The sequence below is a fragment of the Camelus bactrianus genome, chromosome 32, assembly GCF_048773025.1.
Source record: "Camelus bactrianus isolate YW-2024 breed Bactrian camel chromosome 32, ASM4877302v1, whole genome shotgun sequence".
NCBI lineage: Eukaryota > Metazoa > Chordata > Mammalia > Artiodactyla > Camelidae > Camelus > Camelus bactrianus.
In genome coordinates this window covers 11,135,064-11,161,097 of record NC_133570.1, presented here as the reverse complement: position 1 = coordinate 11,161,097, position 26,034 = coordinate 11,135,064, and the positions used below count along the sequence as shown (strand labels likewise).

Sequence of the window (26,034 nt, the reverse complement as noted above, 5' to 3'; positions counted from 1 at the left end):
AGACAATCAGGGCTCAGAGAGGGTAATCAACTTGCCCAGGGTTACACAGCCAGGAAGTGGTGAAGTCAGAACGCACACCCAGGCCGCCCAATTCCAGAACCTATGGCCCTACCCACTGCACCCCCGAATGTCACCATGGACTGTGGGTTAGAAGGAACCCTCATTCTGGTGCTTAACTAGTCTAAATGAATTTGGATGAGGCATCTTCTCTCTTAAAGCCAATTTCCTTACCTATAAAATGGGATATCTGAGGATTAAATAAAACACAAGCAGTATAATACCATAAATGACAGTCATGATTTGTATTATTATAACATCTGATTGGCAAACCTTGTAATTTAGGAAAAAAGTGTCCACACGGCCATGTGTAGAGCGTCATGAGATTATATTAATGATTACCCTTGTTCCTTTCTTAGTTTGGGTTGCCCCCAAATCAGGCCCCGAGGTAGGTTTGGGGGTGTAAGTAGGATACTTGGGAGGTGGCCCCAGGAAGCACGATGAAGTGGAGAGGTGAGGCAGGGGAGGAAGGAAAGCCCACAGAGGATGTGCTTTGGAGGGTCCGTACCGCCACAGGCAACTGGGGTTCAGCCACCCGCCAAGGCAGTGGATAGAACACACATCAGGATGGCCCCACTGAAGACATACTTATGCATGAACTCTTGTCCCTCATTGGGTGAAGCTTGCTTCTGGGGGCACGAACTCCCTAGCATTTCCAGCCTTCCCTGCATTCAAGCAAAACATGCTCCACTGGCCCAAAAAAGGCCCCAAGGCAGAGACACAGGTGCTGGAGGGATGACACTGGTGTGCACGGGTCCTGTCCATCCAAGCTGCGAGGAACATCCAGCGTGGGCCCAGGGGGTATGGGTGGGGCCTCACCTGCCCCGAGAAGTGGGCAGACACAGACTCCGCTCAGTGGAAGCAACAGTTCCTACATGACTGGCTTCCGGTCACAAGGCGAGGGAGCAGCAAAGTTGGGACTCAACTTGGCTCCTTCTAAACCTGGGAGCTATCCAGACAGAGTTGTCACAGAGCCTCCTGGGAACCTCTCAACTCCTTAAAAAGAAATAACAAGAGACAGAGGCAGGCGCTGGGTAAACAAAATGACTACACAGAATCAGAACAAATCTCGCCGGAATGATGTTTCCAGTTACTCCTTGTAAATGATGAGGCACCTCAAACAAAATATCTGTTCCCCAATTGGGCGCACAGCTCATCACCATAAGTCACAATCAAATAAGCACCGTGTCCAGCTAATCTTTCATTGTGGAACTTCAGAGAGGCTATGTCAGTAGGAACGTGGCAATGGGTGGCTCATCAGTGGTGCTTTTATAAGCCTCTGAGGTAGATACAAGGAGGCGGTCCCGCTGTTTGGAAAAGCCAAACTTTTTTTTTGCTGAATTTATTTTAAATGAATCTCACTGGAGTCATCACAGGACTGAAAGATTCAGCAGCTTGAGGGAAAGGGAGAGATCTCAACCAGAGTAAGAGTCTATTCTTGCTCCAGACCCAGGGAAGAGGGCCTGGACTCCAAGGATAAAGGGCACTAGGTCACGGCCGAAATGGGAAGAGGCAGCTGTGACCAGAACCTTCTCGTGCAAAGTCATGACAGCACTTAACCAAAAAAACTGAGAAGCATAAGTTTTACCAGAAACAATTAAAAATTATGTTATATATAATATCCATATTATGTATGATTACATAAATTACAGAAGACTTTGTCAAAGATCTCAAAATTCCAAACAGGAAACTCAGAGTGAACTGGAGGCAAGTCCACGTTACAGGATTTTTAAAAAGAAGCTGTGGGTGGAGGGTGAACTCGACCTTTTCATCTTCTGCAAACGGGAATTTGACCTTGGGCTGACTTTCTAGCTCTGATCCTCTGAGCATTGCTAAAGGGGAAAAGTCGACTGTGTTAATAGATCACGTTGCTTGTGGTTGAATTGCCTCCGGCGGGTAGAGTGCGGGTGGACTGGGAGCTCTTGGTATGAACTTGAAATACCAGATGAGGAATCCACAGCCTTGGGGATCCTTGCATAGCATGACTTTTACCTGGGCGTGTCCCTTGCAGGGTCCCTGGGAGAGACACCGAAGGAGTTGTTACAGGAGCTCTTTGTCGCCTAGGCCAGGATGGTACCCACACCTGCTTACTGTGGCTGCCATCGCCTGGTACCTGAACTGCCACCTGGGGATGAAGGCGAGGAAGAGCAGCCCCGGGGGAGCCACGGAAGAGACCCTGGATGCTGCCCTACATCCTCCTATGTCAATCGGATGCCAAGTGTGGTCAATATTCATCTTGTGCGACTGAATGCTTAGTTAGACGTGAAGGAGCCCTGCGCCTGAGCCCAGCAGAAGCCGTCCTCTTTGACTGAACATGCCATGATATACAAACTAACACTCCACTCTTGCTCTTATCAGTATATTAGAGTTCGTCATAGTCACTAGCACAATGATCTATCTGTAGGTGTGTGTCAGTGACTCTGAGTGCTTGCACATAATTAGTTTTCTAAAATAAGTGAAAAGAGCCCCCCTTGAAATCTTATTTACATAATGACTCCGTAGAGGAGAGTCTGTTCTCATACAAGCTACTAATGACAGAGATCTCAGGTAAAGAAACGTGAGTTCACCGGAACTGAGCGTCACCTTGAGGACTGAGTGTGGGTTTCATCCAGCCCGCAACCTTGGCTCCTGGGTCAGCGGAGGGTTTTCACACTCTGCCCCAGAAGGGCAGGGGTGAAATGTTCAGACGTAAATGATACAGAGGTCTGAAAGCAGAGACATGAACAAAGGGATGTTGTAGATGAGCTTTGGGGGAAACAGAAGAATTTCTAAAAGGGATAAAGTGTGAGAAGAGCATAAACAGGATACTTATGCTGTCACATTGGAAAAAAAGCCATACAGCGTGGTTTCAATTATGAAGAAGGGGAAGTAGATAACGTTAGATCCGCAAACAGACACAACATACGTACGCAAGGACTCCTACCAAAGTATTAGGAGCAGACCTAGCTGTCCTCTAAGGCAAGGGGATGGGGACTTTGATCTCGTATCGCTCACATTTTATATTGCTTTTTATTTTCAAAATAAAGCTGTATCTGGGAATTATTTCTGTAATTAAAACAAAATTATAATTGAAAATTAACTTTAAAAAGAATTTGCAAGAAAAAGGGGGGTAGTATTTATAATAGAATTCCTTTTTTTAACTGAGCTACACCTTTGCATTTAAAGTGGGGTTCACTCTACAGAAACCCAATCTACGCTTTCAGATGCTCTGACAAGTGACAGCAAGTCATCTCTGTGACGGGCGGACAAACGGGGGAATCTAAAGACATACAATGCATTGCACACACAAGAATTGTTAGGTTTTTCTTTTTTCCAACACTGTGGCCGCGGAATCCCTGGACTGAAGGCCAAGATGACAGAATCCCTGAGATAGCTCCCTCTTCATTTTTCAAATGGCTGACCATCAGGAATCAGTACCAGCTTCCCTGCATAAGTGTGGTCACAAAGCCAGAGGGAGAAGAAAGACGTGTCAGAACACTGGGGAGACTCGATAACCCCCAGTGTTTATGCCTAACTCTAGAGGATGACACCACAGATCTATGTCAGTGTTTCTCAACCTTTTTTCAGTGACCCCTTAAAGAATCTTTTTAGACGTTTTTTCCCCAATCATCATCCCCAACTCCCAATGAAATCTTAATACCACAGATACCCTGGGTATCTATTTATGTATATGGCTCAATGGGATGCCCAAACTATTATACCAAGATTTTTTTTTCACCTCTCTCCCCTAAAAACCATTTTGTGCCCCATTGGGGGTGATTTCAGTGCCATGAGAATGTATGTTGTGTGTGTGTGTGTGTGTGTGTGTGTGTGTATAAAACAAAAGGACCAGCATATACTTTCCTCTTTCTTTATCACGTTTCCTGTGCTGTCTCAATTTCCACAATAATCAAAAAAATTGTTTCTTTCTCCCTCTGTGTGTGTATGTATGGGGGGCAGTGATCAGTAACACCACAGGAGTAAAATCACATTCATAAGCTCAAATGCAAAAAACAAACAAACAAACAAACAAAAGGAAAAGAAGAAAGTGAAAAGGACTCTGAGAATCAATACAAAACAGGAGATATGGTTTTGGCTGAGACCAATCACAACAGTTCTGCTCTATCCTCAACACACCTGGACTGCAAGGCTCCCAATGATGGGAGACACACTATAGCTCATATATTCGTGTTTTCTTGCCATGCATTTTCTATGAATGCTCATGGGTTACTACTGGGACAGATCTGAAACCCAAATAGACCATCTGCTAAACACCACTGTGAGTCTGTCCAAGAGTGCCAAGGGTAAATGGTTTCAAATATAGCCTTCCTCTAACCCGAGACCTACCAGGGGGTTGGTGCTTGAAAACTCACAGGAATCGATGGTTTTGAAAGATTCAGTTCTCCTCAGAAAGACCCGTGACTTCTGAAACTCCACTTCATCCCATTAAGAGGAAGTAAAGCAGGCTGAAAACTGCCAAGTTGGCAACAAAGAACCACCCCCAGCCAGGCTCCAAGGGAGAGGAGCAAAGGAAACAGACATGCAACAGACAACAGAAACCAGTCAGTGCCTTTGGCTACATTCCACAGGATAAAAAGCGGGCTTCTCAAGCCTTCTCATCTGCTTCTGGATGAGGTTTATTCCCAAATCAAAGCTGTCCAGAGTGGGAAGGACTCCCAGAGTAAGGAAAAAAGCTATACACAGTTGATCCTTGAACAACATGGATTTGAACTGCGTAGGTCCACTTATACATGGATTTTTTTCAATAAGTCATGCTACAGTACAACACAATCTGTGGTTGGAACTGTGGATATGCAGTGCCAACTATGGGACTTGAGTATACATGGATTTTGGTACCCTCAATGGATTCTAGAACCAATCCCCTGCGGATACCAAGGGACAACTGTCTACCTGACATGAGTTTCACAAAACAATACTAATATTTAGCCTGGCTACGTGCAATGCATTCCAATATAATCTAGTCTAGGAGAGTCTATTTCGTATTTTTAATGCTGGTCACATTCCATAAAATAAGCCCTTTAAGAAAAAGGAACCCTCGTACACTGTGGTTGGGAACGTAAATTGGTGCCAGTCACTGTGGAAAACAGTATGGAGGTTTCTCAGAAAACTAAAAATACAACTAATATAGGACCCAGTAATTCCACTCCTGGGTATATACCAAAAAAAACCCCAAAACACTAATTCAAAAAGATACAAGCACCCCAATGTTCATAGCAGCATTATTTACCTCCAAGATATGGAAGCAACCTAAGTGTCCATCAACAGATGAATGGATAAAGAAGATGTGGTGTGTGTATATATATATATATATATATATATATACACACACACACATATATATACACATATTTAATAATTATTATTTATTATAATTTATTATATAATATATATAATGGAATACTACTCAGCCATAAAAAAGAATAAAATTTTGCCATTTGCAGCAACACGGATGGACTTGGATGGCATTATGCTAAGTGAAATAAGTCAGAGAAAAACAAATACTGTATGATATCACTTATATGTAGAATCTAAAAAAATACAACAAATTGGTGAACATAACAAAAAAGAAGCAGACTCACAGACGTAGAGAACAAACTAGTGGTTACCACTGAGGAGAGGTAAGTGGGAAGGGGCAATATAGGGGAGGAGAGAAGAGGTATAAACTATTAGATGTAGAATAAGCTACAAGAATACATTGTACAACACAGGGACTATAGCAAATATTTTATAATAACTATAAATGGACTATAACCTTTAAAAATTGTGAAGCATTATATTATACACCTGTAACTTATATGATATTGTGCAGCAGCTATACTTCAATTTTTTAAAAAAGACCAAAAAAAAGTTCCTTGACACTGGTCTTGGAGATGATTTTTTGGATATGACACCAAAAGCACAAGAAAAGAAAATCAAAGTAAATAAATGGGAATCTATTACACTAAAAACCTTCTGTACATCAAAAGAAATAATCACAAAATGAAAAGGCAACCTACAGAAATGGGAGAAAATATTTGCAAACCATATGTCTGATAAGGGGTTAATATCCAAAATTCATAAGGAAGTCTTACAACTCAATAACAACAACAACAATAAAAATCCAATTAAAAAATGGGCAAAAGACCTGAATAGACATTTTTCCAAAGAATATTTACAAATTTACAAATGGCCAACATGTATATGAAAAGGTGTTCAATGTCACTAATCATCAGGGAAATACAAATCAAAACCACAATGAGTTATCACCTCACACCTGTCAGAATGGCTACCATGAAAAAGGTAAGAGATAAGTGCTGGTGAGGACGTGGAGAAGAGGGGAGCCTTGGGCACTACTGATGAGAATGTAAATTGGTGCAGTCACTATTGAAAACAGGACAGAGGTTCTTCAGAAACTTCAAAATAGAACTACCATAGGATCCAGCAATTCCACTGCTGGGTATATATGCGAAGAAGATGAAATTATCATCTCAAAGAGGTATCTACACCCCCACCCCATGCTCATTGCAGTATTATTCACAATAGCCAAGATACAGAAGCAACCTAAATGTACATTGATGGATGAATGGATACAGAAAATGTGGCATATATATATATATATATATATATATATATATATATATATATATATATATATATGGAAGATTATTCAATCATAAAAAAGAAAGAAATCCTACCACTTGCAACAACATGGATGGGCCTTGACAGCATTATGCTGAGGGCAATAAGTCAGACAGAGAAAGACAAATACTAAATGGTCTCACTTATATGTGGACATCAAATTCATAGAAACAAAGAGTAGAATGGTGGTTGCCAGGGACAGGGGGTGGGAGAAATGGGAAGATCTTGGTCAAAGGGTACAGACTTCCAGTTGTAAGAATAGGTTCTGGGAACTCTAATGTACAACATGTTGACTGTTTAACAATACTGTATTGTTAGTACTTGAAAGTTGCTAAGAGGGTAAATCTTAAAAGTTCTCATGACCCACACAAAAGAACAGTAATTATATGAGGTGATGGATGTGCTAACTAACCTATTGTGGTAATCATTTCACAATACACATGTGTACTAAGCCATTACGTTGTACACCTTGAACTTACACAGTGTTACTGTCAATTACATCCCAATAACGCAGGGGAAAAAAACCAAACAGACTAAGGGCAGCCTCTCTCACTTTGCCCCTACCTTGTAGGTTAAAAGATTATGTGTCTGTAGAGCCAGGCTCTGCCTTCCGGTCAAATTCCACCACACTCAGCCCAGCGAGGGGCGAGGGAGATGCATAGTCTGGGGAAGGGCCAGCAGACCCCAAACACCACCTTCCACCTTCCACTCCAGCAACCTGCATTCCTAGGCTTCCTGTGACCCTCCCCGTGCACTTGTCCTGAGGTCTCAGCAACCCACCAGTCTCTCTGGCTCTCACAAAACCGGAAAAACCACGTGCAACTCCGATCAGAAAAGTACCCATCCTCTGCTTAAGTCTCTGATGTCCCAAACATGTGTGGTGAAGTGGTCTGTGTTTCCAATCTAGATTTCATACCAACACTTAAGTGATCTTCATAAAATCAGATCTGATTATGTCTTTCACTTAAATCATTTTTTAAGGCCTTTTCCGTGGGAGAACCACTGTCTACACCGCAGCTTCTGCCGGGGCAAACCACAGCCTGTGGGCCAAATCCAGCCAGGTACCTGCTCTGATAAACAAAATTGTATGGAACCATCACCACGCCCACTTATTCAGCTATTGTCTGTGACTATTTTTGCTACAACGGCAGAGATGCAGTGGACCACCTGGCCCCACAAAGCCTGAAACATTTACTATCTGGCCCTTTACAGAAAAAGTGAGCCAACACCCAGCTTTTCTGCCTAACTCTTTTTTTTTTTTTTTTGGTCGTTGTTGTAAAATATATGTAACATAGAGATTACCATTTTAAACATATTTAAGTGTACAGTTCAGTGGCATTAAGTACATTCACATTGCTGTGCAGCCATGACCACCATTCATCTCGGGAACTTGTCCACTTTCCAAACTGACTCTCAGGAAACATAATCTCTGCATTCCCCCTCCTCCAGCCCCTGGCAACCTCTATTCTATTTTCCGCCTCTGAATTTGCCTGTTCCAGGCACCTCACATATGTGGAATCACACCCTAGTTGTCTAATTGCATTAGCATAATAACACTTCCAAGGTTCACCCATGTTGAGGCACGTGTCAGAATTCCATTCCTTTCTATGGCTAAATAGTATTTCATTGTATGGATAGACCACATTTAGTTTATCCCTTTATCTGCTGATGAACACTTGGGTTGTTTCCACCTTTTGGCTGTTATGCATAGTGCTGCTTTCTGCCTCTTTTTTAAAAAATCTGATTTTATATATATATATATACATAGAGAGAGAGAGAGAGAGAGAGAGAGAGAGTTTTATTTATTTATTTAATTTAGTATTTTTCCCCTTAACAGAGGCACTGGGGATTGAACCTGGGACCTTGTGCATGCCAAAGCATGCACTCTACCACTAAGCTATACCCTCTACCCAACTCCTGTCTAACTCTTGAGTCTTCCTGCATCACATGCCAGCTCCTTTAGTCTTAGAGACCTTCGGTAAATTCCCCAAATGTGTCACGCTCCCCTCCACCTCTCAGCTGGAACACCCCACCCCCTTCCACCATCTTAATCCCTACTTAGTCTTTAGTCCAAACAACTCTTCTGGAAGCCATCCCTGACCAGGCCCTCCCTGGTCCCCCCTCCACTCACCTCCCTGCCAACGCAAATTCAGTCGGGCCCATCTGGTTAGAAGCTCTGAGAGCATCCTGCACTTTCTCCTGAGAGCCTTAACACTGTTTGTAATTACTGGACACAAGGTTATAACACCTACATGTGATTATCTGATTAATATCGGTCCTCACGAGGCCAAGGGCTGTGTCTCTTTTCCCTTTCCATTATACCCGCAGCAACTAGCCCAGAGCCCAGAACACATTGCATTTCAGCAACTCTAAGATGCACATATTTTCACCTTTATCTCCAATGCACCTTACAGTCAATGTCTTAGACTCACCGGCATATGCTAATGAGAGCTCATGAAACACCAGCTAAATCATTGAAATGGAAACGCACTGACATGTTCCCCACTTTTCCCTGACAGCATAGCTCCCGGAATGGGGATCCAGGCCTCTCACACACAACAGTCCCCAAAGGTAGACTCTTCACCGTATCTCCCAGTAAAATTATCCATAATCATTTTATCATCTATGCCTTAACTGCAATTTTGTTAAATGTAAATATTTAAAACATGCTACCCATTTTTGTGACCCTGTTTAGCTTTTCTTCCATTTTAATACACTGAGACCCTCAAAAGCCTGCAAGGGACCCAGGCCACAGTCAGCCTCTGAGGGGCCCTGCACAGAGTCTCCCCGTTTCTCTCATTAGCTGGCAGGTAGCCACAGATACCATGTCACCCTCTGCTGGCAGCAGGACTCATCCCCCTCAGACCACAGCCAGACACACACCACGTCCACTTTCATGATTTTCTCCCCTGGGTGCCTGCGGCCCCACCATAAACTTCTGTATGACCCTTTTGCTATGATAGTGCTTTTCTCCTCTCGCAGAGCCCCTTCCACCCCGAGCAGACCCGGACACGCGTCTTAGGCATAAACACGGAGCGAGTCCCCCGCACAGGGTCGCTCTAGCGCTGCACCGTCCAGCACACCAGTCACTCGACACACATAGCCCTTCCACTCTTACAGTGTGGCCAGTACAAACTGAGATGAGCTATAGATGTAAAACACACTCCAGGCTTCAAAGACTTCGCGCGGAGAAAAGAATGCGAAATATTTCCGCAATATTCTTCTCTGATTGTATGCTGAAGTGCTGTTTTGATACATTGGGTTAAATAACACATATGAGAAAAATCAGTATCACTTGTTTCTTTTGCCTCTTCATATCGCACCTACTAGAAAACGTAAGGTCACATGAGCAGCTCGCATCCTACTTCCAGGCTGCACTAAGGTGCACTCTGAAGGGCCCGGCAAATTTTTCCTGTAAAGGGGCCAGACGGTAAATATTGCAGCTTTGCCGGCCATACTCAACTCTGCTATCAAAGCAGGAAAGCACCCACAGCCAAAACAGAAAGGAATAAACCTGGATGTATTGCAATAAATTCAGATTTGGCTCCAGGGCTACCAGACTTAACGAGTATTAATAGTATAAATAAACAGGTCATTTCTTGAAAATTCCATTCTATTCATTTTCCGGGCTAGCCATGAAGGAAAATCCACCCTTTATGCAACTAGAGGAAGGAAAGACAAGTTGACCTGAGCCTTCCCTGGCTGAGAAGCTCAGTCGCCCCAGGGCACCCACCAAATGCACTCACTTGGGCGTATGGGCCTCGTCTACGCGGTGACCCAGCTGGAATTCGTGGGACTTGCTCCGATGCAGGGCGGTGAAACCCGGGATCAAGTGGATCAGCTTCCGGGAGGAGGGCGGCGGGGTCCCCGGGGGCTTCAGCTTGTTCTTCCTTCTCATGGGCGGCGTGCCCGGCGGGGTCACGGTGGTGACGATGTTGGGGGTGCGCGGCGGGGTGCGGACGGCGTGCCGCTGCCGGGGCGACGGGGGCAGGGAACGGTGGCCCGACTCCAGGGGCGGGGGCGGGCACAGGCCCGGGTAGGCGTCCACGGTGAGCCTGTCCACGTGGGTGTACACGGGGGCCCCGGGGCTGGGGCTGGCGTGACAATAGTGCTGGACGCACTTGGACTGGACCCTGGGGCTCTGGGAGAGGTGGGTGCGGATCCAGGGCGTCGGCTCCGGGGGGCACACGGGATTGTTCTCCTTCCCCGTCTCCGTGGTGGGCCACTGGATGGTCCAGTCTTGTTTGGAAAGGTTGCCTCCTGAGTTGGAACAAAGTAGCAGAGAGACAACAGATTAAGCCATGCGAAGGTCAGGTGAATCACACTGTTAGCACATTACAGTATATGCACATTACACTGTATACGTGGTACACCTGTGCTGGTTACAGAGTATGCACAATTCGCTGCATGCATATTTACATAAATTGTGCATGATATGATTGCGCACGTTTACATAAATTATGCAGGATATGTTGTATGCATATTTACATAAATTCAGCCACACCCGCTTGGTCCCTCCAAGAAGAACGAAATCCCTTCCTTGACCCTCTCACCATGACCCCAGTTCAACAGCCTCACCCTCTGCTGTTCCAGGGTTGGGGAGCCCACAACTCAAATGTCTAGCAAAGCAAAGAGGCTAATTCTTGTCTTTTGAGCATCCAAGGATCCTAGTTTCGGCAGTTTCAAGGTGATTTAAAGAATTTCCAAAGATAAACTTTCAATTACATTGTAATTTTAATACCGAACCCCCACGTGAGGTACATGAATTTCTCAGAAGTCAGGTTCACCCTGAGGTCACTCCCTGACCTCTTATTCAGTCACTGCACACTTCTTCTGGATCTACCATTGCTGTGTGCTTGATCGTGCATTCATTCAACAAACACTTTCTGAATGTGCTAGGTGCTGTGCTTGGAAAAGTCACAACAGACCACACACAGGCCAGAACCAAAGGTCCTCTGGACTTACGTTCTGCTGAAGGTAGACAAGATAGACATGAGAGACAAGAACGCATACTTGTGAAAGGATTTCAGATAGTTCTTGGTGTGAGGAGGGAAACAAACAAAATGATCTGATAGGAAGAATATTGGAAACGGTGAATGGTTAAACTGTGGTACATACAGAACACTACGCAGCCACAAAAAGGACTGAATTAGTGATGGATTAGTAATAAAGATATTACATTATTGTTGACTACATTCCCCATGCTGTAACTCGATGTATCATGGTGGTCATTCTGTAATGTGTAAAAATGTTGCATCACTATGTGGTGCACTGGGAACTAACATAGTGTTGTAGGTCAATTATACTTCAAAAGACAGAGAAACCTACAGAAAAAGAGATCAGATTTGTCACTACCAGCGGCAAGGGGTGGAGAGGAGGGGAAGGGGATAAAGGCAGTCAAAAAGGACAAACTTCCAGTACTAAGAGAAATAAATACTAGGGATGTCATATATAACATGATTGATATAATTAACGCCGCCATTTGTTATGTACGAAAGTCCTTAAGAGAGTAAATCCTAAGAGTTCTCGCCACCAGGAAAAAAAACATGTTTTTTCTTTTTCTTTTCTTTTGTACCTATTTGAGATGATGGATATTCACTAAACCTACTAAAACAATCATTTCATGATGTATGTAGGTCCAATCATTATGCAGTATACCTTAATGTATGCAGTGCTATATATGAATAAAATTATGTCTCAATAAAACTGGAAGATAGATAGATAAAATTTAACTAGCAAAAAAAAAAAAAAAACACAAATTGATTTCTCCAAGATCACTGGGGCTGCTGCTTGGACAAGGAAAACCCAGTTAAGAGGTAACACAGGGCTCCCATCGAGAGATGATGCTGGCTTCCACTTGGGTGGTAGTGGCAGCAAAGATGGAGAAACGTCAACAGGTGTCAGCGGAGGAACACGTGGCGGGAACTTACAGAAGGCGATCGAGTGGGCCCTCCCATCACCAGCAAGGAAGGAGATTTGGGGCAGAAATATATTCCAACTTGTGGCTGACTAGCAATAACAATAATTACTACTATAAGGACCATAACAAGAGCTAACTTATAGAGCATTTGACACTTGACAAAGTGCTTTCATGAACACTGACTCACTGCCCCCTTTTTAATTAAAACAACTCATTTTGTTATTACATATTCATTATAGAAAAATTAGGAAATTCAGATAAGGAAAAAGGCAGCGTTGCCCTACCACCCAGCCATCATCCCTATTACGAACGCTTGGCTGTGGAGCCTGCCAGATGGTTTGCTGTGCATTTTTTTTTTTTTTACAGAAATGCCATAAGATCTTATTTAATGATTTGTCATCTGCTTTCTTCATTTGGGACTGTTCCACATCTTACTTAATTTTCATAAATCTGTGTGCAAAAGGCCATTTTGAGCTCCACTTTGTAGATAAGGAAATGGACATGCAAAGATGTTCCCAAGGTTACAACAGAGATAGGAACTGGCAGCCAGGATTCTAACCCAGGATCTCGGCCAGGGCATCTGAAACAGAGTGGTGCCTACATTTACCAAAGACCCTGGACCATCAATCAGCCAAGTGGGGATAGGAGCTGGAGCAAGGGGCTATTGCTGGCAACAGTCTCCCTTTTCCATCCTCCCAGACTTTGCCAGAGTATTCTACCAAAATCACCATCACTCTGGTGTCTAGTCTCAAATATTTACACATACACATTAGCCCCATGACTAAGAGAGTCAGCTCTGGAGTCAGATGACTTGGCCCTAATTCTGGCTCTGGGCTGTGTGACCTTGGGCACGCAAGCAAACCTCTCTGAGTCTTGGCTTTATCAGCAGGGAAAGGGGGCAATAATAGGACCTGCCCCAGGGGAATATTATGAGGCTCAAATGCAATAACACACGTGATGTGCTGAGCACAGCACCTGGCACACAGAAGCCGCAGCACCAAGGTGACGCGTCACTACCTCCCGTTCAAAGACTGTGCGCTTGTGCAGAGAGCCGTCCACGCACCGGATGCTTCATCACCCTGTGGAAAAGGGGCGGAGGGGCAGGTATAGAAGGAAGGATGCCGACAGAGGGAACAGCAGGGTCAGGGGCCGGGAGATGGCAGAACATGGCAAGTTTGGAGAACTGCAGGCAGTTTGGTATGGCTGGAGATACTCTGAGGAAGGAAGAAATCCAAGCGAAGGCTGGGAAGAAGGGCAAAGAAGGATCGTGCAGGGATTTGCTCTCCTAAGTGGAAGGGGATCATGATTGATCTCCTGCAGCTCCTGGAAACCTGAGGCCACCAAGGGCTCAAGGCCATCAAACCCAGTAATGGGTGAGGCAGAAACTCTGGTCCACCACATCATGCAGCTGTACGTTCAAGGCTTGGACCCCAGCCCCACGGTCATGCCCAGGGAGGGGCTGGCACTCCTCCAACCACAAATGATGATGGCGTGGAGGCCAAGTTCCTGCCTGGCTATAGTGTTATATCCACAAGGCCAGGGACCTAAATCCCTGCTCATGCCAAGCGAAGGGCTGGCTCTCCCAGGGAGCCAATGCTGAGAAGTGGGTTGAGGCTGGAGGCCAAGGTTCTTCCCACTACATGGCTGTTATATCCCAACCTCTGTTCATACCAGGGGAGAGGGTGGTGCTTTCCTGATCCTGTGGCTTAAAAACCACATAGCCCACTATGTTGCCATCGAATCCTGCTGGAGCTTCATGTGCTGGCCCAGAGTGAATGCACCAGCCACTCCTCCTGTCCCTTTGTGGCTAAAGCTGTCCCAGAGGCCCTGGTGCACAGGCTGTGTGAACATCTGTTCTTGCTCAGTGGGACCCAGTTTGCATGGAGGCACGATCAGATGAGTGTGGTGGCGAGATGTATCCGGCCACTATGGACAAAGGACTGGACCGGTCAAGAGGGGCCGCAGGACCCCAGCCTGAGGCTGCTGAAAGCATCTGGATGGGAGATGATGAGGCCCAGGATTAGTATTGAGGCAGCCGAGATGGAGACAGGTGGGTTGACTTGGTATAAGGGGAGGAGAAAAAACAGCTACCATGTACTGAGACATTACTATGTCCCTGACGCTGTTGCTCCAAGGCATTTGTGTTAAATTAGATAGCCACACAACAATCCTACAAAGTAGACAAAAATTATTCTCCTTTATAGACCAGGAAACTGAGGCATAGAGACGTTTAAATGACTCACTCAATGCCATACACCCAGGAAGGACAGCCAGGGCTCGGGTCTGTACCCTTCAGCATGACACTAAGCTGACGTCCCGGTTTCCAGCCTGAGTCCCATGGTGGCTGGTGGTGCCCATCAGAGCAATGGAAAACACAGAAGGAAATGGAGCACATAGAAGAGCGGGCAGCAAGTTCAAGGTCAAGTTCACCGGACAAGTCTGAGGTTCCTACAGGACATCCTGGTGAAGATAGCCAGGATGCAGCAGAATTTCACCTCCTCTTCTGGCTCCCTGGAAATTCTGGGAGCACCTGCTCAAGAAGTTATTTTTCTATCCTGACAGAGTTGGTCGGGAGATTCTAAAACTGCCCAAGTCTATCCAAGAGCGTCAGGCTCATCTGAGAATTTTTTTTAAGAAAGAAGACATGATATGATTTAATCAGGTTCACCTTTTTGTCTCCTCTCCCATCTGACCTTTGAATCTCCAGAGCAGACAGCCCATGGCCCTGAATTATAGGTCAGGGAGGGGAGGTAATGAGCTCATCACCCACTGCCTGACTCCCTCTGAAGGAGGAGACAAACCTCCGCATTTGGAAGACTTGCTTTCTGAACTGAAAAAAAAAAACAAAACAAGAATTAATTCTAAGTAAACATGAAGCAAGGAAGCAGGAGTTTTTATATGCGCAGAGCACCCTGGACTTTGCAACATGAACTTGCCCATGCCTTTCCCGAGACTCAGTTTCTTCATCTGTAAAATGGGGATAACATTAGAGCTTTCCCCTAGGATCGTTCTGAGGATTAAATAAGACCATACAAGTAGAGCATTTAGCACAAACTCTTGACACACAGCTAATGCTGCATCCATGTTAATGAAAATGAGAGTAAACCCACCTATTTTATGTGATGCTGGTGAGGATTAAATGAAATAGGTAAGAAAATAAAGTGCCTTGCCTTTGATGCCTATATCTCTGATCTTGCCAGCTGCCATCCCCTACAGAAAGCAAACCCATGGTATCAAAAGCCACTGAGTCCTAATAGTGGTTGAATTGTATCCCCCCAAAAAAGTTGCAGTCCTAACCCAGAGTGCTTGTGAACATGATCTCATCTGCAAATAGGGTCTTTGCAGATATAATCAAATTAAAATGAAGTAACACAGTAGGCATGTGAAAAAACGCTGAATATCGCTAATTATCAGAGAAATGCAAATCAAAACTACAATGAGGTATCACCTCACACCAGTCAGAATGGCCATCATTCAAAAGTCCATGAACAATAAATGCTGGAGAGGGTGTGGAGAAAAGGGAACCCTCCTGCACTGTTGGTGGGAATGCAGTTTGGTGCAGTCATCATGGAAAACAGTACAGAGATTCCTCAAAAGACTGAAAATAGACTTACCATATGATCCAGCAATCCCACTCTTGGGCATATATCCAGAGGAAACCTTAATTCAAAAAGACACATGCACCCCAATATTCATAGCAGCATTTTTACAATAGCCAAGACATGGAAACAACCTAAATGTCCATGGACAGATGACTGGATAAAGAAGTTGTGGTATATTTCTGTTTGGAATACTACTCAGCCATTAAAAAATAATAAGATAATGCCATTTGCAGCAACATGGATGGACCTAGAGATCGTCATTCTAAGTGAAGTCAGCCAGAATGAGAAAAAAAAAATACCATATGATATCACTTATATGTCAAATCTTAAAAAAAAAAAAAAAAAGACAAATGAACTTATTTACAAAACAGAAACAGACTCAGAGACATAGAAAACAAACTTACGGTTACTGGAGTGGGAAAAGGGGTGAGAAGAGATAAATTGGGAGTTCGAGATTTGCAGATACTAACTAATATATATAAAATAGATAAACAATAAGTTTACACTGTATAGCCCAGGGAACCATATTCAATATCTTGTAGTAACTTATGGTGAAAAAGAATATGAGAACAAATGTATGTGTGTTCCTATGTGACTGAAGTATTGTGCTGTACACCAGAAATTGACACAACACTATAAACTGACTGTACTTTGATAAAAATATATTTTAAAAATGAGGTCAACCTGGATTAGAGCACACCCTAAATTCAATGACTGGTGACCTTAAGAAGAAGAGAGGACACACCGAGGCGGAGGCCACGTGCAGATGGAGGCAGTTCTCAGTGATGCAGCATGAGGAATGCCAGCAACACTAGAAGTTGGGGGAGAGGCATGGAACAGACTCTCTCCGAGAGCTTCTGAGCAAGCATGGCCCTGCCGACACTTTGATTTTAGACTTCAAGCCCCCGAGAACAGTGAGAAGATACATTTCTGCTGTTTTAAGCCATCTAGTTTGCAGTGGCTTTGTCACAGCGGTCCAAGGAGACTAACAGAGCCTTCAATTGAGAGGCAGCAACATTCACTGAATACAGACAGAGGAGTTATGATATCAAAGTTAGCATTTGGGAGGCCCTGCCAGACCCCATTAGGGGATTCACATTCATCTTACCCGCCCTGTAAGGCAGGTGCTATTGATCTGTTTTATGAATGAGTCTGGATGAGTGACAGGACGGGGCTAAAGTCCCAGAGTCTGTAACATTCACCTTCACTCTTCCCCTGTACCCTGTGGCGTCTGGAGCTGAGCTGGGATCCACTGCCCCCGGAGCCTACAGTTTGTCTGTAACACACGTGCGCGCACGTGCCCCTCCATGGGATTCAAGGATGCACTGAGCTGCCCCCAGGGATCGTGGTCCTAAGGTTGTGTCAAAGTCTGAGAGATGAAAAGCGAGGAGGAAAAGCTTCACCCCCTCCTCCGTCAAATTCTCTTCTCCTTCACTCTTACATTTAAAAATCAGAAGTTTGAGGGTGAAGAAGCAAAAAGTCTCCGTTCATTATCCAAATTGTCAGCTGCTCAGCTGACAGAGATGCAACGTCTCTCTGCCAAAGCTTCAGAAGCGCTTCACTGGTCTCTCTCTTTTGATCCTCTTTTTAATAAAGTCTGAGGGAAAAGCGTAATTTTTCATTTTAAATAGGGAAGGTGTGGCACCAGGGTGCTGCGGGGGTTATTCATCGTAGCTTTGCTATCTTGTCATCCGTTTCTGGAAATCATTTTCTTTCCAGTCTCGAAAGGGGCGGGGAGAAGGGAATAGGTTTTAAGAAATGAAAGGTCTCAGGATTGATTAAAGACATTTTCGAGGTGTGGGGATTTTTTTTTTTTTTTGACATTCTCTGATAACGGACCGAGGGAAATAAAAGCCATTCGCAAGGGAGAAAGTGATTTCAAAAAGTCTAGGCAAGTGTCTAACGTCTTTGTCCCTTCTCATTAAAACTGTACAAACAGGCAAAAGTGTGGCTTAGACTGTGTCTGAATTTCAGAGCCAGCATCAGAATGCATGTGTGCGTTAGCTCTTCAGGGGCAGAACGGGCAACGAGTCTACTATCCCAGAATCACCCCCTGCTTGTAACTTCGGTGAATATTTCACAACGCTTGTTAGTTTAATCCTCACAACTTTCTGGCAAGAAACAGAACTTTCAGAAACTGGTTGAATATATTAGACTGAAGTCATTAATGGAACAACAAAAAAAAAAAGGTTGTACTTTAGTCTTTTTAACTTTTTGGCAAGAAGCAGAACTCTCAGACGTTGGTTGAAAATATTTTTCACCAGAGTCCTTGGTAAAGCAAAAAAAAAAAAAATAGCAACAATAACAATTATTATGAACATTAATAATAGTTACAATTTATTGAGCACTTACTATGTGCCAGACAGTATTGTAAGTATTTTTTATGCATCATTACATATTATCCTCATGAGACCCTCTGAAGAAAATTCTGCTGTGGTCCCCATGTTACAGTGGAGGAAATGGAGGATTATCTGAGAAACTGAGTTGCCCAAGGACACACAGCTAATAAGTGGTACAGAGGGGTTTCCAATGCAGGTCTGTACCTCTCACGATCTCGGTTTTTCTAGAAGCCTCCCGATGCCCTCAGGAAGTGAGAGACCCAGCCAGGAAGCCCTTGAAAGTCTGAACTATTTCACACAGACTTTCTGGATCAGCACAGGGGGCAATGCTGTCTGACCCTCTGAAAGTCAAAGATGATAGATACGCAGTAAAGCCACAATCCTTGAAAGAGTGAAACCTGAAATCCAGGACGAATTTTCAAGTTCCTGGTCTGTAGTACTTGCAAAAAGAAGCAAATAAGGACAAACGAAAAACACACCGTTGCCAAAACAATTCAACATTGGCAAGAATCTTAAACTCAGACCATATTAATGAGCTTGGCATCCGGCCAATCTGTGGGTCCCGCCAGGCACTGTCTCTGCCCCAGGATGTCCCCAAGCAGGACCAAACAAATTCACTGACCCCAGTCTGGGCAGGTCATCTGGGAGACGGGCCAGGGCAGGGAGCTTGGGCTCTGACCCAGTAATGCTTCCCAGGTCCTGCTCCGTAAGGCTTTTGCAATTTCATTACCCACCAGGAGATCAAGCCAGATTAACCTTTGGTCACTAACTTCAAGGTAGCTTCTCTGTTCTAACAAAGCTCTTTTTAAAAAAAAAAAAAAAAAAAAATTTTATTGAGGTGAAATTCACATCAACCATTTTGAAGTGCAGAATTCAGCAGCATTTAGTACATTTACAATGTTGTCTCCATCAATTCCAAAAAATTTTCATCACCCTCCCACAAAAAATCCCACACGTTTAAATAGTCACTCCCCACGTCACCCCCTTCTCCCAGCCTCTGGCGACCACTAATCTGGTTTCTGTCTCTGGATTTTCATATTCTGGGTGTTTCACATAAACGGAATCATATCATAGGTGATCTTGCATGACTGGCTACTTTCACTCTGCATAATGTTTTCAAGGGTTCATCCATGTTGTAGCATCCATCAGAATCTCATTCCTTTTGATGGTTGAGTAACATTCCATCATACGGATACACCACATTTTGTTTATCAGCTGATGGACATGAGGGTTGTTTCTGCTTTGTGGCTGTTGTGAGCAGCATATGCTATGAAAATTTTCATACTTCTTTGAACAACTATTTGCAACCCTTTGGGGTATGTACCTAAGAGTGGAATTCCTGGGTCGTTTAACCTTCTGAGAAACTGCCAAACTGTTTTCCACAGTGGCTGCACCATTTGACATCCCCACCAGCAACTTACGAGGGTCTGATTTCTCCCAATCTTAGCCAACTCTTGTTATTTCTGTTTCAATAGTTATTGTTGTTGTTATAGCCATCCTGATGAGTGTTTCTTCTTTTTAACATTTTTTTTTATTTTGGGGGGGGCAGTAATTAGGTTTACTTATGTATTTATTTTTAGAGGAGGTACTGGGGATTGAACCCAAGACCTTGTGTATACTAAGCATGCGCTCTACCACTTAAGCTATATCCTCCCCACCCTGGTGAGTGTTTAACAAAGCACCTTTAATAATCGCCGTAGCTAATGTTCATTCAGTGTCTCCTGTGGACCACGCACCTTGCACCCCTACCCCTCATCCTCATGCCTTATTTCGTCTAATTCTCATGACAACCCTGTGGGGCTGGTGAAGAAATTAAGTCTTTGGAAAATTAAAACACTTGCTCAAGACCAAGATCCAAGCCCTGGTAGTCTGACCACAGATCATCTTCCCTTGGCAGCTATACAAAACAGGACACATCTGAATTTGTCCTCACAGCCATGCAGAGGACATGCAGCCCCACTTTTCAGATGGAGAAACTGAGCCTCACAGAGGAATCGGGACTTTCCATAGGTCCACCCATACAGAAAATTCCACATCCATCCAGCTCCAAATCCCATGTTCTTTTCCCTCCACTGTATCTTCTCTTACAGTAGTTGGTGTTTCCATTGTTAAGCACAGTTAACATGGTGACTGAGATGCATCCAACCTCCTGAATGAAGAGCACAACAGCCACCATCTGCTGGACATTTTAAACTGAAAAAAAGCCCTTCCTGGTTCATAACCATAGTTGGAATCTACACGGGGAATACTGCAATAAAACACTGCCCCGAGGATCCCAGTGGTTAGGATGTTTGGCAGAGCAGCAAGCCCTGGAAGTATGCACTGGTTCTGACACCGTGCACTGCAGTCTCCCTGGAGCCGTGGTTCTGAACCCCGGTGACCGTCAGCATCACACTGCAGCCCTGACCAGCTTCACGTGAATGCTTAGCAGAGTGGACAGCACAGTGCACTGGACATCAGGATTCCTGGGTTCCACACAGCCCTCCCCATCACGTCCCCCAGTGCTGGGTACCAATGTTCATCACGTCCATCCTATGACTCTCTCTCTCCTCCTCCTCCTGTTTCATTTTCCTTGCAACTCTTACCACTCAGTGGAATTATTTTCTTCTACAGTTGGTTCTCATTATTCACCATCATCATGTTCTATGAAGTCACCGCAAACACTAAATTAGCCAATACTAAATCACCGCTCCTAGTGGAAATTCAAGGTTAGGTTCCTATGAGCCTCTGGTCGTATTTTCATCAACTGATCCATACATAATCCTGTTTTATGTCTATTTCTGTTTAAAGGCAGAGCTTAATTAGTTATGTAATATCTGTATTGCTGACTGATTAACATTCAACCCCTGGCCAACAGGAAGGAAGCTTACTGAACACACGTATTTTCTCCATAAGGCACATCACAGCCTGCCTGTGCTCAGGAACACTAGACAGCACTTGAGTGCTAATGCACAGGGGTCATTTTAAACAGAGAAATCACCCCCCGAAAAAAGCACCAAAAATGTGGAAAAGTGACACTAAATTTAAGACCAAAAAAAAAAGGGGGGGGGGCATTGACCTCAGCTGAGAATGTGAACATCAGGTGACTCGAATTTTTTCTCCCCTCCACATTTGCAAGTATTGGCTTGAGGGTTACAAATAAATTTTAAGGAGTAGGTGAATCCACAGAGATGAATACAAAATCCATGAAGAATGAGGATCGACTGCATTTATCCGTGTATTTGTTTATCATTTGTCTTCCCTGCCGAAATGCAAGCTCTGAGAAGGCAGGGGCCTGGGCTAACTTTCTCAGCACTGCATCACCCAGTGCCTCGCACGGTGTCTGGCAGCAAATAAATACAGAGGTTCTCCCCCAACGCATATGTGTGCAAATCATCCCACAGCACACCTACGACTTACACCGTGCTATTTGTCAATCACATCTCAAAAAAGCTGGGGGAAATGTTTAAATAAATATAGATTTTCTTGTTTCAGTGCATAGATTATATGTTGCTTCAATAATATTTATGGAATGAACCGATTCTTGAACACTCATAAATTCTAACCGCCATGATTGGTAATATTATTTGTACCACCCAGCCTGAATTCAGGCGAGACGTGAGGGAGATGCCTTGTCACAGCCCAGGGCTGCCCAAAAAGAGAAAGGATAAAGTCTTGAGAAATAAAGATCTGATGACCAAGGGAAATGAGTAGGAAGATGACCTTATCTTGATCTTGCCCTGCCCCCAGGCTCTACATCTGCTGAGAAATAGCTGTGATTCTGCCCCCCACGCCTGGCTCCAGCCCCCTGCAGAAGGATGGGCTGCTCCATGGGCCTCTGAGGGAGGAGGAGGAGGAGGAAGGGAGAAGCTGGCATGGTGCTCAGATCAGCCCCCAGGGATACAGCAGGAGAGCGTCCACACAGGGAGAAGCCACATCACCAAAGGATGCTCCCTGAGACTCTTCTAATTCCAGAACTCTCTGTTGCTCCATTACTCTGCCTCCCTTTGAGTGACAGGTGGTATATTAGTTTTATAACTTCTTGTGTTGGCAAATTCAAGACAGTGGAAGGTGGCATTAGATGACCTCAGGTGCAGCAAGGCACCTTATTTTTATCCCCAGACAACTGACTCGGGCGGCAGGTTTTCTTAATCTCTCTGCCTTTTCCCTCGCTGTGCGGATTCAGTGGGACCGGCATCTGCCCTGATTTCTTCCCCAGTTTCCCTCTGCAGGGAAATTGCTTGTGAAAGCTTCAGAGCCTGGTGCGGGCAGGCTGTCAATCTGTTCAGGTTACCCTTGACTTGGAGGCAAAGAGAAATGTGGATGCTTCCAGGAAAAAGATGTTGGTTAAATTTTTATTATTCTTTCACCCCTGTTAACCAAGGCAGACATCTCCACGGGCACCAGGGGGCTTGTCACAGAACAGCAGGACTCAACTGAGTTTGAATCCCAGCTCTACTCCTTACTGCTGTGTGACCTGGAGTCAAATGCTTAACCTCTCTGAAGGGGTAGTTTGTGTATCTCAAAAGGGAGTAATAAAAGCACCCACTCCTTAGGGTTGTTTTGAGAATTCATGAAAATCAAGCACCTTGCAAACAATCCACCTGCCGTCACTCTTAGGATTGTTGTTGTTGTTGCTGTTTTTAGTTAGTTGTAATTCTGTTTCTTTCCCCAGGCAGCTGCGTACAAGCATCATTTTTATTAGACATCCACTACCTTCAAGACACCTGGATCCACAAAACTAGTGACTTCTCCATCCACATAGAATTTATTCCCTACGTATCAGATTAGGAGGACTTAGCATGAAAAAAAGTTAAAAAGATTATTAATAATTTTACATTAACTACATGTTGAAATGGTAATTCTTTTAGAAATACTGGGTTACATAAAATATATTGTAAAATTTAATGTTATTCTTTAAAACGTTAAACATAGAGTTACCATATGATCCAGGAATTCCACTCCTAGGTATTTACCTAAAATAATCGAAAGCAGGGACTCAAACAATCCTTGGACACTGATGTTCAGAGCCACACCATTCACAATAACCAAATGGTAGATACAACTCAAGTGTCCATCAGCAGATGAATGGATAAACAAAATGTGGTCTATCCACACAATGGAATATTACTCAACCATAAAAACAGATGAAATTTTGATATATGCTACAGCATGGATGAACCTTGAAAACTTTACAGTACATGAAATAATCCATTCATGAAAGGACAAATACCATTATGTTTTCATTTATAAGAGGCCTGTAGAGTAGTCAACTTTATACAGAAAGTAGAATAGTGGTTGACAGGAGCCAAAGTTGCTTAATTGTTACAGTTTCCATTTGGGATGATGAAAAAAAAAGTTCTAGGGAGGGACAGTGGTGATGATGATTAGACACCACTGTGAATGTCCTTACTGCCACTGAAATGTACATGTGAAATGGTTACAAGGGGAAATTCTATGTTATGTATACTTTACCAGAACAAAAAATTAATGTCACCTATTTCTTTTTATGCTTTTTAATCTGACAACGGGAACATATTAAATTACATACATGGCTCGAATTACTGTCCCCTCATACCTATAAGGTCCAGCATAGATTTAGAAGAGGAGGCGGGTATTAAACACCAAATCTCACTTTGATTATTTAGTTAGAACAGAGGGAGCTGAGGGTTGGGAAGCAGCTTCCTTGAGGACTAACCTTTGAGCTGGAGTCTGGAGGATAAGAAGTGGTCAATTCGGCAAAGAAAGTGGGGCAAGTGCCCAGACCAGGACCAGCATGTCCAAGGATGGGGCCCATGGGAGGAGATTCAAGGAGCCAGTGGAACCAGAGTAGAGGTGATGGGAGTCCAGGGGGAACTGAGGCAGGGGAGGCAGGCAGGGGCCCACAGGGCAAGGTGGGAAGCTGAGGATTTATCCAGAGGATGGTGCCATCTGTGGTTTCCTGGCACCGATGACCGCCCCTGAAGAAGCAAGTCCACTGCATCTGAGCCATGGACCTGTCCATATCTGCAATTAGATTATGAACTCCTGAAGGACAGCGCCATGTCCTGGCACTTTCCATCTCCTCACACCGTCTCAGCCCCTGACATAAATATTTGCTGGCTTGATCTGAAGGAGGCCAACCCAGGCGGGTCTGTCCCCTTAGCAGCTAACCTTTCCTGGCACCCAGCCTGCCACGAGAGCCCAAATGTCACACTGATGATGCTTTCAAAGGGTATCTCCAAAAGGAGGTGCTGCCGAACCCAGGGATAAAAAAGAAATGCAAAATTTAAAAATATGCCTCCAGGTCTAGACAATAATTAAACCTTTCAAATTGATAGAGATCATGGACTGAGATGGAACGAAGCCTGTCTAGATCTTAGCAACGTGGACGCTCCCGGTTGCCATGGTTCCGTCCCTTGGTTACTAACCTGACGCTGCTTCTAGATGAGGCGCGGAGTCTGAGCTGCTCCGTTGCTCACTTATCCCGCAAAGAGTTATCGAGCACCTGTGAGATGCTGGAAGCCTCGGTCAGCTTCCTGCCAGCTTTATCTGGACCGTAACTCCTCTCACATCTGGAATAACTCCTCGTACGTGGCGGTAGGAACTTCTGGATATCGATTTAGCAGGGGTTAATAAAGACACTAACATTTTTTAAAAGGACCTGCTGTGTGCCAGGCACTGTGCTAGACATTTTGCCTGTATCATCTCTGTTTAATCCTCACAGGTGGACACAATTATTCACAAGGTACAGGTGAGATTGCGGTGGGGGGTGGAGTGGGGTGGGTCTAACTTTTACTTGTTCTAAGCTATATTGCTAGGGAAAAATTTGAATCCAGAGCTCCTCTTTATTCCTCTTATGGTGGAGGATGGTAAGGAAGAAGGGGAAAGTTCAACTAAGAAAGAAAAAGAGAGAGAGAGAAAGAAGAAAGAAAGGGAGGGAGGAAGAGAGAAAGACAGAAAGAGAGAAGGAAGGAAGGAAGGAAGGAAAGAGAGAAAGAGAGAAAGAGAGAAAGAGAAAGAAAGAAAGAAAGAAAGAAAGAAAGAAAGAAAGAAAGAAAGAAAGAAAGAAAGAAAGAAAGAAAGAAAGAAAGAAAGAAAAGAAAGGAAGGAAGGAAGGAAGGAAGGAAGGAAGGAAGGAAGGAAGGAAGGAAAGGAAAGGAAAGGGAAAGAAAGAAAGGAAGGAAAGGAAAGGAAAGGAAAAGAAAAAAGAAAACTGGGAAAGGGCAGAGAAGGGGAACAGGACACTCAGCCCCCTGGGGGCATCCTTAGGGCAGTGTCAGCAGCTAGGGGCAGATAAGGGATAACAGCCAAAAATGCTAAAGTATTTCTGAAAGAGAAACAATGGGACAAAGTGAAATCCACTGCAGTTAAGGATAAAATGGTTTCACGAAAGACTGAACTCAACAAATATTTACTGAGTCCGACTGTATGCCAGTCACTGAGCTGAGCAATGTCCAGCGTACAAGGACAAATAACACCAGTGGCAATGATCGCAGTCCCCCTTCACTGAGCGTTCACGGTGCACCAGGCACTATCC

General features: G+C 44.2%; 1 protein-coding gene across 1 annotated transcript in view; it reads right to left on the bottom strand.

Annotated features, from left to right (window-relative positions):
- The window catches only part of KSR2 (kinase suppressor of ras 2), a 356,911-nt gene that overhangs the window by 198,298 nt on the left and 132,579 nt on the right, over nucleotides 1-26,034 (bottom strand). The window contains exon 4 of the mRNA XM_074356111.1: nucleotides 10,422-10,935. Within this exon, the coding sequence (XP_074212212.1) occupies nucleotides 10,422-10,935 (514 nt within the window). The remainder of the gene's footprint in view (nucleotides 1-10,421; nucleotides 10,936-26,034) is intronic.